Source organism: Lampetra planeri, chromosome 37 (genome assembly GCF_965212315.1).
Source record: "Lampetra planeri chromosome 37, kcLamPlan1.2.h2, whole genome shotgun sequence".
Classification (NCBI taxonomy): Eukaryota; Metazoa; Chordata; class Hyperoartia; order Petromyzontiformes; family Petromyzontidae; genus Lampetra; species Lampetra planeri.
The window spans coordinates 8,399,268-8,413,282 of record NC_136143.1 but is presented as its reverse complement, the minus strand read 5'-3'; the positions used below and the strand labels follow the sequence as shown (position 1 = coordinate 8,413,282).

Here is a 14,015-nt window from a genome sequence, read left to right as displayed (position 1 = left end):
GATTCAGTGGCTCGTTCAGCAATTCATTTATTCAGCGATTCATTCGTTCCCTTACGCTAATTCAGTGACCCATTCAGTGATGCATTCACCGATTAATTAAAAGTTTCATTCGGCGACTTATTCGGCGTTTCATCCGTAGTTTCACTCATTCGGCGACTCGCTCGTAAAATTCGGTTCGTGCGACTGTGGCAGTGCCGCACGCGACCAACACGTGCGACGCTCCAAGCAACATCTGGGGGTGCGACACGGACCAGCGATGCACTGGCGATGACGCAGCGAGCAACCGTTCTTGCCCCAACACTGCGAGCTCTCGTGCGGTCCTTATTGCGGCACGGGCCAACGACGACCACGAGCGAGAACCGGAACGATCGTGAATGTGCCGTCTCGTCCGCACCCACCGCCCCCCCCCCTCCTCCGAGTCGTCAGTCGCCATCACCTGCGCGTTCGACGCGGAGGAGTTGTTGTTGTTCGCGGCTCCCGCACCCCCGGCGCCCGGGGCTGCGGTGCCCGACGAGGAAGACAAAGAGGAGGACGAGGAGAGGGCTCCGGGGTTGGAGCAGGCGCTCAGGAAGCAGTTGAGGAAGTGAGCGACGGCGATGGAGAGACCCGACAGGTCCGTGTTCTGCGGGGGGAGGCGGGGGGAGGGGCGCGTGGAACATGGAACACGCAAACAGGCAGCGCACGCTCGCACGTGGAGATGGCATCGCGTGGATATCACTCGCCGTGCTCAACCCCCCCCACCCCTGCCAAGACAAAGATCCCCCGTATAGCCTTAATAGACGATTGGGGCAAGTGCTGTTAGCGAGCAGCACCTATGAAGATCGGAACGGTCAGCCGAGGGGGTGGGTGGCCAGCACCACGTCCGCTCGCCTTCGTCTCCCCAGTGGCGATGTTTACACACCGCACCAGGTACTCATTTGAGGCCAAGTCGACCTAAGGGAGTCCCAGGACCGGTTCAGACAATCGTCACACGTGTCGGTCACGAGCGGGAATCGAACTCGGGTCGCCGGCTTGGTAGTGCGGGGCGCTAACCGCTGGACTACCGCTCCCCCAGACACCGGGGCACGCAGCCACCGGGGGCAAAACCGCCGCGTTTGTTTCCACACCTCCACCAAGTGACGATGTCGACGCATCGCTACCAGGTACCCGTTTAAGGCCGAGTAATTCTAAGGGGAGGCCAGGCCCAGGACCGTCCAGGGGGCGACGCTCATCGCAACATGCACAGACACGCGCGCACAGGATCACGCACACCGCGCATACGCGCGCGTGCGTTAAGCAAGCGTGCCGTTTAACGTCCTGTTCTCAAAACATGTAGCCAGCCTCTTTCGTCGTGCATCATGCAGCCAGATGGAATGACGGTTCAGACTGCTTGGCAAAAATCTCATCAGGCGCCGACCTCGGCCCGTCATCCTTCCCCACAGTCTTATGCAGAGACCGAACCACTGTCATGGGAATTTGGAAATTCCACCGCAGACTCAGGGGCTGCAGACAGCGATGAGCACAACCTAGAGCAGCCGATCGGGAGAGCGTGCGGATGCCTTTCCCCGTTACGATTAATGCCAGGCGCAAACGTGACATCGCTCGCCCGCCCGTCGTGACCGATGGTTTACCTGCAGGTAGGTCCTGAGAAGGTGCTTGGCCGACCTCGTGATTATCTCCACGATGACCAGGCTCTGCACAACGGAGACGGATGTGCAAAGAGAGAACACGCCTGAAGGCCGCTGGCCACGGATGCCACGAACTCGCATCGTCACAAACTCGCATCCTCAAGAGCGCCAGGGGCTTTTGTGCGAGCGTCGAGAGCGACTCACGTGGAGGTAGGAGAGCGTGCGAGCGTCGGGCAGGCCGGTGATCATCCGGGCGAGCGTGCCCAGGTAGCGCAGCCCGATCCCACGCCGGTGCAGAGCCTCCACCAGCGTGGAGCCGTCCATGGGCACCACCAGCTGCTCCATGCAGTCCTTCAGCTGCAACAACCACCAGCACCAGCAACGGCATTATACTCTCGAAACTCGAAGGTTACATTCAAGAGTTAAAACTTTCGTGACTGCAGGAATTCATATTCTTGGTTTTTTCGGTCAAGTCACGTAGATAGAAAATTAAATAAAATTGAAATAAAAATAAATACAATTTCTACATGACTTTACTGAAAGAACCAATAATATAAACTCGAAGGTGTTCGTAGCCAATGCAAGGATCCATTTTAGTTTTTGGGCGAGGCCCACGTGGTCGTTTTACAGCGACATTGTTGTCGACGGCCCTCCACCACCCGACAAGATTGTCGCGAGGGAGGGAGCGAGGAGAGGGAGGGGACAGAGGGGAGGGAAGCGAGGGAGGGAGGAGGGGACAGAGGGGAGGAGGGGATAGAGGGGAGGGAGCGAGGGAGGGAGGGAGCGAGGGGAGGGAGCGAGGGGAGGGAGCGAGGGAGGAGGGGACTCACAAACGCCGGCATCTGCACCGAGACGAGGAAGGCGGCCGCCTCGAACAGCAGCCGCTTCTGGTGCTGAACGGACTCGCGCTCCGACTCCGGGAAGCGCACGGCTGCACGCACAAAGACAAAGATGCCGCCCCGCAGAGCCTTGACAGACGTGTAGGGGCAAGTGCTCTCGGCGAGCACGGACCCGGGGGTCGGGGGTCGCGATAGGGGGTAGTGTTGGGGGGTCGTGGTGGGGAGGGGGGTCGCAGTAGGGGGAGGATGACGGTGGGGGGGTTGGCGGTGGGGGATGACGGTGGAGGGGGGGATGACGGTGGGGGGGGGGGGTCGCGGTGGGGGGGGATGATGGTGGGGGGGGATGACGATGGGGGGGGATGACGGTGGGGGGGGGGGTCGCGGTGGGGGGATGACAGTGGGGGGGGGTTGGCGGTGGGGGATGACGGTGGGGGGGGGGGGGGTTGGCGGTGGGGGGGGGTCGTGGTGGGGGGGGGGGTCGGGGTGGGGGGTGTCGACGGTGGGGGGATGACGGTGGGGGGGGTCGGGGTGGGGTCACGGTGGGGTCACGGTGGGGTCACGGTGGGGTCGCGGTGGGGTCGCGGTGGGCTCCGCTCTCACTGGGGGTGAAGACGTCGGGGTTGAAGCGGATGTCGAAGAACGCGTCGTTGACGGAGCCCACGGCTCGGCAGGCGTTGCGCATCACGTCGTGGCCGTTGATCTCTGCCGCCATCGGTCCGTTGCGCAATCACACGAATCCATAAAATTGCAACATTAGCCATCGCGCGATCAACCAATTTGTAAAAACGATAATTCCGCAATAACTTAACGGTTCAATTATTTACTTACACAATCGATCCATTACACAATCAAAGCGCGACAAAATTATAAACGCTATCTATTCTTTACACGAGTTATTTTTCATCATTCATTGCAGAATACATAGTAATAAACGGCATCTATGAGTTACGCGATCAATAACGCAGAGTCATAAGCAGAGAAGGAGAGGGACGGAGCTCAGGGCAGAGACTTTAATCAAGAAAGCCGGGTCTCAAACGCGGGGGGCGTTCCAGACAGCAGGAGCAGCAGATTTTTTTGGACTAATACGAAAACTATTTTTTATTTGATCAGGTAAGTAAGGCCCACCCCGAGTTATATATCTGTTTTTAAAAAGCGACCTGGCTACCACAAGTGATGGCTCAACGAAGTGACTTATCACGTCGAAATTGACAGCAGCCAAATGCTCCAAAACGCGCGATGCCGATTCTAAACGTGGAGGGAAAACCCGGAGGACCCGGGGAGGAAAATCCACACAGCAGCAGTGCAATACAAGACCACGGCACGCGAGTAAGTGAACCATAGCGCTGTGCAGCCGTGCGCCGGCGTGCGGAGTTGACCGTGGTGGTGTACAGGCGGCCCCCCCCCTCTCACCCGCATCGTCGGTGCCCTGGGCCTCGTCTGCGCCTTCCTTCTTGAGCCCCTTGTGCTGCGAGATGGCGAGGTGCATGAATTGCTGGTGCCTGACACGCGCGCACGCAAGCACATGCACACCCCGAGTCAGCGAGACCGTCGTACGGTCGTCACGCCGCTGCCAAGACGACGGGACACGTGCCGCCGTCGCGCGAAAGGCGTCGCCGTCACATGACCAACGTAGCATTGTCACGTGACCCAATGTAGCACAGTTTGTTGCATTTCGCCCGTAACCTCGGATTCCCACGGTTGTGTTGCTGAAGTTCTCTGCCGTGAATGCTATGTCTTTAAAAACAATCTGATTTGGCGGTGAACGGTACACCCACCCTGCAACTTGCAGTCTTCTCGGCACAGGAAAGGGTGAACAAATCACCGTTACGCTACCGTCATCACCGCCACCTCCTGACCAACACGTCGACGGTCGCGCGAATGACAGGCCACCGCCGCACGACACGAGCGACTACTCCCGCTGGTAATGACTGCGGGACGCGGAGAACGTTGGCAGTCGTAGTTAACGTAACAACCACTCTGCTCCATCCCCGCCCCCCCCCCCACCCACTACTCACTTGCTCTGTACGAAGGCGTCCACGAGCTCGTGACGCAGGCAGGGCAGGCGGTGTCGATGCGCCCTTGGGAAGCCGAGGCTCGTGCACACCTCCGGGAACGGTACCTCCTCCTCCTTCTTCTTCCCCTGCTCCTCCTCCCGATCCTCCTCTTTCTCCTCCTTCTTCCCCTGCTCCTCCTGCGCCGCCCCCGTCTCCTCGCCGTCGCCCTCCGCGGCTCTGACGTCGTCCGTGGCCTCGGGCGTGGCCATCGGCAGGAAGTTGGCGTCGGGGGGGAAGGTGCGGATCAGGTCCAGGATGTAGTGGCGGCCGTCGTTACCCACAATGCCCTTGCACTCCACGGAGGAGCACAGCTCCACGGCCTCGTCTTTCTCGTTGAGAACCTGCAAGGGAATAGGGTTGTTTTTTTATTGCGTCAATATCATGTATACAGGATCGTTTTCAATGGCAAAAACAACGGATAATAATACACTGTAACGTGATACCAAAAGTATGTTAATAGCTTCAAAAAGTCAAAGAGTCTCCACTTGTTCGGCATCATTGCCAACGCGTGGCCTGGAATCTTCTCCAGGTGGTCTCTCCAGAGCCCGGGAGGCACATTTATTGTGGTGTTGTTGCAAATTCTCAGAAGTGTTAACACTTTATTTTAAGCACCCTGTATTTCGGTTTAACACCCTCTCTGTGTATGGGGGGGGACAGTACAAGCTTGCAACAATAATACTGTGGCTTCAGAAACACAGCGGGCTAGAGGGAGGCCAGCGTGACTAAGAGGAGCCACAGCAGGGCGGGAGGGGGGCAGCCGATCCCGGCGGCCCGATCCGTCTGTGCACATCGTGGTTGTGAATTTTCTCCAGGCACTTATCGGCTCCCTCCTCTCGCTTGGCAAACACCAAAAAGTTGTTGACGCCGCAGTCCAAACGTCCGCCCTGCCCGCGCCGGGGTACAGCCGTCGTGACGTGCCCATGCACGCGCTTACGGGACCGTACCCCGTAGGTGCACACCCGTCACACGTGCGTACCAGCACGCACAACGAACGTCCTGGATGCGCCGACAACCGTGAACGTAGATTCACACGCCAACGTGCACACCGCCAAGTGGGCACGTGCAATCCCCACGCGTGGCGAGATCAGTCGGGTGCACGGATCCGCACAAGGGGCCCCCCCGGGTGAGATTCTCAACAACTCGGGTGTGCGTTCCTGCGCGTGAAGTCTGTACGCGTGTTCTGCCACCCCCCTTCCCCCGTATTCCGCATGGGTTTCATCCGGGTTCTCCGGTTTCCTCTCCAAAGCAACAAAAAAACCCGCCACATAAATGTAACTTGGCATTGGCCAAAGATCCCAATTCTGAACAACAAGAAAAATGTCCTTGCAAACTTGGCAAGCGAACACGGAGACTCTGCGAGGCCCTTCCCTCGGTAAACAAGCGTTACAGTAACGATCATAAATAATACAACGAGTAGCAACAACAACAACAACAACGAGCAACGACAACAATAGACACCTTGTGGCGCAGGATGTGCAGCGGCTTGGCGACTCGCTCCAGCAGCGTGGTGAACTTGCGCGTGGTGGCGGCCGTCGTGAGCTTGCCGGACGACGAGGAGCATGCGACGGTGGCGCCGAAGTCGAGGGAGCCGTAGGCGATGGCCTGCTCCTGCTCGCGCTCCAGGATGCCGGGGATCACCGACTGCGCCGTCACGCGGTAGCCGCGGTAGTCCACCAGCGCCGTCGCCAGCACGTGCAGCCCCTCGGGGTCCAGGGCCGAGACGGCGCGCACGCCCGCCAGGTCCAGGGCCGGGGCCACGTGCGCCGCCGCGTCGCCGCCCACCGCCTGCGCGGGGGGGCGGGGGGGGGGGGGGGAGCCAGGTTAGTCGCGCGGCGACGGCTAATCGATAAAAACGCGCAGTTGACATCGTCGATCGAGTGCCCCGCCGCGTCGTGGAGGAGGAGGAGCGTCACGGGCAGAAGGGATGGTCACTGGCGACCGTTGCCAGGTTACGCAGCGGGAGCGGCGGCGTAGGGAGTGGTTCGCAGCGTCGAGCTCGTGAACCCGCGGACCGATTCGCTAAACCGTTAACGCAAGCGATATCGGAACAGCTCCGGGCGCTCCCGCACCTTCACCAGCCTGTGCCGACCAACGCGGTGAAGTTTGGTGAAGTTTGTTTAAATAGCCCCCCCCCCTCCCCCCCAAGGCCTCCCACTGCGTGGCGTGGGTCTTCGACCAGCAGCGAAACGCCAAAAGGTCTACAACATTTGCATCGATATTTTACGTAACAGGGCCACATTCCACGAACACGTTCCGTCAGTTTAGGCAAAAACAAAAGATTCCCCCCCGTTAAATGAGAGCGACGAACAGGCAAATGACGTGAAAATAATTCAATCGGCGTTTTTGACGTTCAGAGCGCTTGCAAACGAGGCGACAGCACAGCGCAGCGCGACGTCTTCTTGAAGAGACGAGAATTCTGAACCGTGGGTTGGGATTTAAACTCGTGACACACCCCCCATCACCCACCGCCAAGCGTGCGAAGGAATCACTCGCTGCGCCCGGCCCCCCTCCCCCCACTCTTGCCTTGTAGTGGTCGCGCACGTCGAAGCCCAGGCTGAAGAAGATGTTGTTCCACAGGAACATCTGCGTGCGCGCGTCCTCCCCGGGGTTGATGGCCATCACGTTGCCGTCCGCCACCGCCATGGCGCCGCGCGCCGCCGCCGCCGTGAAGTCGCTCTGAACCTGGAGCGCGAGCGGGAGATTCAGGACGGTGCCGGCGGCGAGGTAAAAGATTTATTAAAAGGAAGCCAACCCCGCGCCACTGCGGATCTCACTTCCATCTGAGACCACGTGCCCCACCCCACCACCGCACCCCCAATGCCCAAAGATCTTGGGACTCCTCGGCCACCTGAAGAGCCACCACCCAAAACCTGACGGACGTCATCCTCGAAGCGCGAGGGGAACTTCCGCCGCCACCGCCGCCGCCGTCGACGGCAGAATACTCGTACCGTTTTAACAGGAGGACCACGTGATAGGGTCTCCCGCCTCCGCAAGTGGAAGGTCAACAAGAGAGTCCGCAATGTGACCGAGGAGTCTGTCACCAAACGACGGCGCGGCGTCGTCGACCGTCGCCCCAAACGACGCTTCACCGGGAAGCTCCCGAGTGCGTCGACGCAAAACCGGCAGGCCAAGCCGGCAAGTGAAGCCGGCACGCCAAGTGAAGCCGGCATGCCAAGCCGGCAAGCGAAGCCGGCACGAGGCTCACAACACTTTACCAGTAATGCACAGAATCTAGCCGCATGCCCAAAATATTATTTGGGCTCATCGCTGGCGAACGGCTCGCATGAGGTCATAGGTCAACACAGGTATGACCCCAGTGTCAGGGTCACTGTGGCACAGCACCAGTGTCAGGCTCGTGACCAAGGACTGCCAGTGTGGATATACGATGGGTACGTCAGTATAGGGGAATCTAGAAAGGTTTGCAAGTGGATGCAGGTGTTTAAATCTGTACAGGTGACTGTGTATAGGCAAGCGCGTATGGCTAAGTCAGTCTATAGAGGTGAGTGTGTACAGGTGAGGGTATACAGGTGAGCGTGTAAAGGCGAGTGTGTGAAGGTTAGCGTGTACAGGTGAGTCTGTCAAGGTGAGGGTATACAGGTGAGTGTGTAAAAGTGAGTGTGTAAAGGCGAGTGTGTGAGTGTGTCAGGTGAGTGTGTAAAGGCGAGTGTGTACAGGTGAGCGTGTACAGGTCAGTGTGTGAAGGCGAGTGTGTGAAGGCGAGTGTGTGAAGGCGAGTGTGTGAAGGCGAGTGTGTCAGGTGAGTGTGTACAGGTGAGTATGTAAAGGCGAGTGTGTGAAGGCGAGTGTGTACAGGTGAGCGTGTGAAGGTGAGTGTGTACAGGTGAGTGTGTGAAGGCGAGTGTGTGAAGGTGAGTGTACAGGTGAGCGTGTGAAGGCGAGTGTGTGAAGGTGAGCGTGTACAGGTGTGTATGTAAAGGCGAGTGTGTGAAGGTGAGCGTGTACAGGTGTGTGTGTGCAGGTGAGCATGTACAGGCGAGTGTGTACAGGTGAGCGTGTACAGGTGAGCGTGTACAGGTGTGTATGTAAAGGCGAGTGTGTGAAGGTGAGCGTGTACAGGTGTGTGTGTGCAGGTGAGCATGTACAGGCGAGCGTGTACAGGTGAGCGTGTACAGGTGAGCGTGTGCAGGGACGCTCGTGCCTTGAAGATGGCGCGGTCTCTCAGCAATCGCTCGGTAAGGTTCTTGTTAGGAAGCTCTCGCGTCGCTTGAATTTCCTCGTTCCAGTCGCGTGTCTGCGGAACAGCGACGCCTCAGCTCCACGTGACACAGTCCCAGCACAGCGTAGCGTCACACAACCCTCGCACACAACACCGCTCGGCATCACGCGCGACATGAAGGACACACGCCGGGCAGAAACAAAGCAACATCGCCGCACAACATCAAGCAGACGAAGCAATGGCACCACGCAGCACGACGCCACAACACACCGTGGGCAACGTAACGCGACGACCACGATGCACCACACAGCGTTGCACAACACCGCGACACACGAGGCGCCGACAACGGCAAGACTTTGGGAGGTGGTTGAGGAGGAGGAGGAGGAGGAGTGCCTTCAAGCACTCAGGCTGAAAACTAATTTCTTAAGAACTGCTGCTTGTGTTTATCTCGTGGTCCTTCTCCCGCACCTCCCGATTAGCACGGTTGGCTGCGTACGGTGCGAAAGAAGTTTCAACACACGGTACATACTCCGAGGGGGTCTCGGTGCCCCCCCAATGAAGAACACATCTTCTGAGGCAGGACACGCTACGGGGCGGCTGACCCCTGGCGAGCGATGACTCGGCAGCAACGGCACCCATGTGGATGTCATCCAAGCGGAGAAGCTCCCTGGGCAAAGTCGGCGTTCATCAGAAGAAGAACCTCATGGGGAGATGCCGCCCCCCCCACCCCCCGCCGCCCCCCTAGCGTGAGCTATCGCTCAGTGGAGAAGAACCCCACACCCCCACCACCCCCACAAAGACAAAGACCCCCCGTATAGCCTTAACAGACTGTTGGGGCAAGTGCTGTTAGCGAGCATCCATGAAGGCCGGAACGGCACACGAGCGGGGGGGTGCGGGTGGCCAGCACCACGCCCGGCCGCCTTTGTCTCCCCAGCGGCGATGATTACGCACACCGCACCAGGTTACTCATTTCAGGCCGAGTCGACCTAGGAGAGGAAGCCCAGGACCGGTTCAAGATAATTGTCACCCGTGTTGGTGGCCGTGAACGGGAACCGAACTTGGGGTCACCGGCTTGGTAGCGCAGCGTAGCGCCAACCGTTAAAACTCCACCGGTTGACTAGCAACGGTGGAGGAGAGAGCCTGGCTAGGCCGATTACCGCACATGACAGTGGCGGTTCCACGTTGGGAGTCGGGGCGAACGCAGCAAGCCATGCGGCTCGTCAAGCGTAGGCGCTCACCGCCATGCCGCTGCTCCTCCACCCCAGGCGGGGAGGGGTGGGGGGAGGAGGAGGACACGCACCTGCCCTGGGATGTGCTCCTCGTAGCCCAGGCGGGAGGTGTAGGCCTCCTCCGCTCGCACGCAGTCCACCGTGTGCTCCAGCTGCGGGGCCGTCCAGCTGTACACCTGGAACGGCGTGGCCATGCGCTCCAGCGGGTGCCTCTGCACCCTGTGGGGGTGGGGGTGGTGGTTCGGGGGGAGGGGTCAAAGGTTGCTACGCTCAGCGGCGGTCGGTTGTCGTGTCAAGGTCGAAGCTGGGCACGCGTTTATTTAATTAACATTTAAAAAAAGTATTTTTGTCGATCGAGCGAGCGAGCGTAAATTCGACTCTTGCTGTCGCGATGCGTGCATCGAACAAGTCCGCGTGAGAAAGATTAGTTTGCAATCGATGCGGCAAGTGTTTTATGGAAGTAATATGTTTAAAGACGACGATGAGAAAATAAGGCAAAAACAAGAAACGACGCGAACAAGGCAGTAAACAAAAAAAAATAACCGAACTTTGAATGGAATTGCAACGCCTAATGGTGACGATAAAATAGTTATTGCGGTGGGGGGGGGGGGATTTCCAATATTTGACAGATTTATTTGCTCCAATAGACAGCCGTGCGTAATTTGCATCTTGCTTATAAAGAAATTCGTACACGCGCGATTTGATGCAGTGTATAAGAATCAATTACCTACATACAAACATATCCACATATACACACAAACACAAAGACAAACATCCCCCAAATACTCATTTGAGGCCTAGAACCAGTTCTGATAATCGTCACTCGTGTCGGTCGTTAGCAGGAATCGAACTCGGGTGGTCGGGTTCGTAGCGCAGCGTAGCGCTAACCTCTATACCAGACCCCCCCCCCACCCCTTATAGCCTTTAACAGACTGTAGGGGTAAGTGCTGTTAGCGAGCACCTATGAGGGCCAACACCACGACCGGTCGTCTCCCCAGTGCCGACGTTTTGCACATCTCTCCAGCTGCTCATTTAAAGCCGAGTCAACGCAAGGGGGGAGGAGGGGGCCCCTACGCACGCACACAGCCTACGCACGCACACAGCCTACGCACGCAGCACCACGCTCTCACACAGCCTACGCACGCACACAGCCTACGCACGCAGCACCACGCTCTCACACACACCGCACGGGGCCCCTCACCGTTTCTTCTGCAGGATGGCGAAGTTCTTCTTGAACGTGGGGCTGATGAGCGCCAGCAGCTCCACCAGCGAGTGGGACAGGTGGCTGGGGGACGCCGACTTCGGGTTGAACACCTCCGCCGTGGACCTGGGGGGGGGGTCATGGGGGTCACGGTGAGTAGCGGTGGCGGTGGAGAGATGTATCGCACGTTGACCTTCTTTCGCACCGCACGCAGCCAACCGTGCTAATCGGAGGTGTGGGGGGGGGGGAAGGACAACAAACTAAAACACAAAAAATGCAGTCCTGAAGAAATTACATTTAAGAGTGCGTAGCTCCAGCGGCTTCCTAACATCGGAAGGAAGAGCGTTCCAGACGGCCGCGGAGGCGCATCCGAAAGCGCCACGCGACGCAAACGTGTCAAGCCGAGCAATGCGGACGAACCGCCAGCCCCCACCACGCATCCCACCATCCCCTCCTTCCCGACCACTGCCCCACGACACCACCTCAACTCCCTCCCCTCTGTCCTCAGCTGTCCCCACCCCCAACCCACCCCCAACCCACCCCCAACCCACCCCCAACCCACCCCCAACCCACCCCCAACCCACCCCCAACCCACCCCCAACCCACCCCCAACCCACCCCCAACCCACCCCCAACCCACCCCCAACCCACCCCCAACCCACCCCCAACCCACCCCCAACCCACCCCCAACCCACCCCCAACCCACCCCCAACCCACCCACGTACTGGTTGAGGTAGAATCCGCGCGTGGAGGCGGTGATGCTCACGTGGCGGTCCTCAGCCGTCACCACGTACAGGTACATGAGGTCTCCGTGCATGCGGCGGTTCCCTGGCGGGGGGTTCCAGCCGCTCGTCGTCAGCACCTTCAGGCACTGCAGAGGCTGCGTGCCGCCAAGCCAGGCCGCAGTGACAATCACAAAAGAAAGAGAGAGAAAGGTAGGCTCAGCAGACTGCAGGGGCAAGTGCTGTTTGCGTATGAAGGCCGGCAGAGTTCGAAGAAGGGGTGGTGTGAGCAAGGGCGAGGCCCGATGTTCACACACCGCACCAGATATTCGTTTGAGGCCGAGTCGACCTAGGGGAGGCCCAAGGAGCCGTTCAGATATATGCCACGGATGATGGCCGCAAGCGGAAATGGATCTCGGTTCACCGGAGTTCGTGATGTGGTGGATTGAGAACACAAACACACACACACCTTATTTCACAATGCAAACGCACGACAGGAAGATCCAGCATGCTTTGCGTGTCAAGGTGACTGCAGATATTCCACGCACAGCCTGCCATAGCCACCAGTTCAGGAGCTGAAGGTGTAGCCTTTTGATTTTCAGCAGTAGAAGATTAATAGAAAAGACAACTAAATAGAAGCTCGACTATTATCACTCCTCAGTTATGTAAGTCTTCTCTTTTCGTTCTTTGGCAAATTTTCCTCATTAGCCACAAAGAGTGCTCGAACTTGCCAAGCGGCGAGTCGCCACGGGCTCCGTCACCAAGTTACGGCGATACGACGCGCCAGTCGACCATCCCCGCTGCCAGCGAGCAGGGCTTATAAAACGCAACAACAACAATGGACAAAGCCCAGTGTGTGTGCGAATATGGGTAGGGCACAGCCAGGAATGGGATTACTCGTGAAAGCAAGTTAAATCGCACCCGCCTTGATTTGTATACGTTTGTCCTATGCAGCGGCAGTGGCTATGGTCAGCATCAAGCTCAAGCACAGGCGGTGCAGTCTGGTCGGAGCCAAAGTGACTCCCTGCTCAAAATGTGCAAATGGCACGGCACCCATCTCGACTCGTGGACCCGAGCAAGTGACGGAAATTCGATATGCCTACGGCAAGGGGCCATATTCTTACGGTAGGATGACCGCAGTTAACTTCCCACAAGACGGTACTTAGTTTACAAACCAAGGAAGAATGATGAGGATAAGTTGACTCCCCACCCCCTTCCCGCAATGGAAATTTGAAATCACGACCTCACTTTTGAATAGAGCAGTCCACCCTGAAAGAAAATTCAAGGCGCCTGCATTTTCAATTGCCATCAAAACCCCATTGAGCGACTCTACTCGCCGAATCTTCGACCGCCCAGCTCCCCAGCCGCCCACAGCGAGCGCACCGGTCAAGCACAGCCGGTTTTATCGTGCGGCGCGGCGCAGCAAGAGAGTCGCGAAGCGCAGCCAGCGGGTCGCGAAGGGGAACAGCGTCCGACGGCTTTCACAGGTGGCGGCACCTTGTAGTCTCGGGGCAGTGGCTGCAGGGGGCACAGCAGGCGTTCCCGCGAGCCCGGAAGGATGTACTCGGGAGGGGTGCAGTCCACGGACTCAGAGCCGGCCTGCTCAAAGCCTGGGCGGCGCTTGCGACGCACGCCTTCCGCTGGAACGAAAACCACAAACAGTCTTCGTCCCCCACCCTGCCATAAACTACGCGGGCGGCTGGCGGAGTACTCCCGTTGCACGTGACCTGCTGTAAATGATTACCGACGACGCAAGGTGGGGCCGCCTCGAGTCTCAACCCACCACCCCCCGCCCACCCCCCCAGCGGCACGTCGTATCCTCCTTCAGCCGAGTCAAACCGGTAGGGGCCTAGTGCACGCCGAGGTCCCGACGGTCTCCATTCTACGTCGGGAACGACAGGGAGCTGCGGGGATCGTGGCGCGACGCGCGGTAACCGCAACCCGTTGCCGAGGGAGCACACCACCACGTACCGCGGCAAAGTTTTATTTTGTTGTGTTTATGTAAAACATTGTGCGTTCGTCCTCAATTAGTTGCCACCGTAGTTTGGAGTGCAGCGGAAACACTTTAAGCTATAAAATGGCAAGGCAAGATTTTCTCATTTGTAAATGTGCCATGAAAATTAAACAAAAATTGTCCAGACTAGGGTGTCCGAATAAAATTGATTAAATTAATGTTTACTTGGTGAA

General features: G+C 58.3%; 1 protein-coding gene across 1 annotated transcript in view; it reads right to left on the bottom strand.

Moving 5' to 3' along the window:
* CLUH (CLUH binding protein of NUMT mRNA) overlaps window positions 1–14,015 on the bottom strand; it is a 79,156-nt gene that overhangs the window by 15,144 nt on the left and 49,997 nt on the right. The window contains exons 5-18 of the mRNA XM_078611995.1: window positions 13,326–13,468; window positions 11,832–11,986; window positions 11,108–11,233; window positions 9,978–10,125; window positions 8,660–8,752; window positions 7,024–7,182; window positions 5,959–6,285; window positions 4,462–4,841; window positions 3,857–3,945; window positions 3,047–3,148; window positions 2,438–2,538; window positions 1,812–1,964; window positions 1,611–1,673; window positions 437–622 (exon numbers count right to left, since the gene is read on the bottom strand). Coding sequence (XP_078468121.1) covers window positions 437–622; window positions 1,611–1,673; window positions 1,812–1,964; window positions 2,438–2,538; window positions 3,047–3,148; window positions 3,857–3,945; window positions 4,462–4,841; window positions 5,959–6,285; window positions 7,024–7,182; window positions 8,660–8,752; window positions 9,978–10,125; window positions 11,108–11,233; window positions 11,832–11,986; window positions 13,326–13,468 — 2,225 coding nt within the window. The remainder of the gene's footprint in view (window positions 1–436; window positions 623–1,610; window positions 1,674–1,811; window positions 1,965–2,437; window positions 2,539–3,046; window positions 3,149–3,856; window positions 3,946–4,461; window positions 4,842–5,958; window positions 6,286–7,023; window positions 7,183–8,659; window positions 8,753–9,977; window positions 10,126–11,107; window positions 11,234–11,831; window positions 11,987–13,325; window positions 13,469–14,015) is intronic.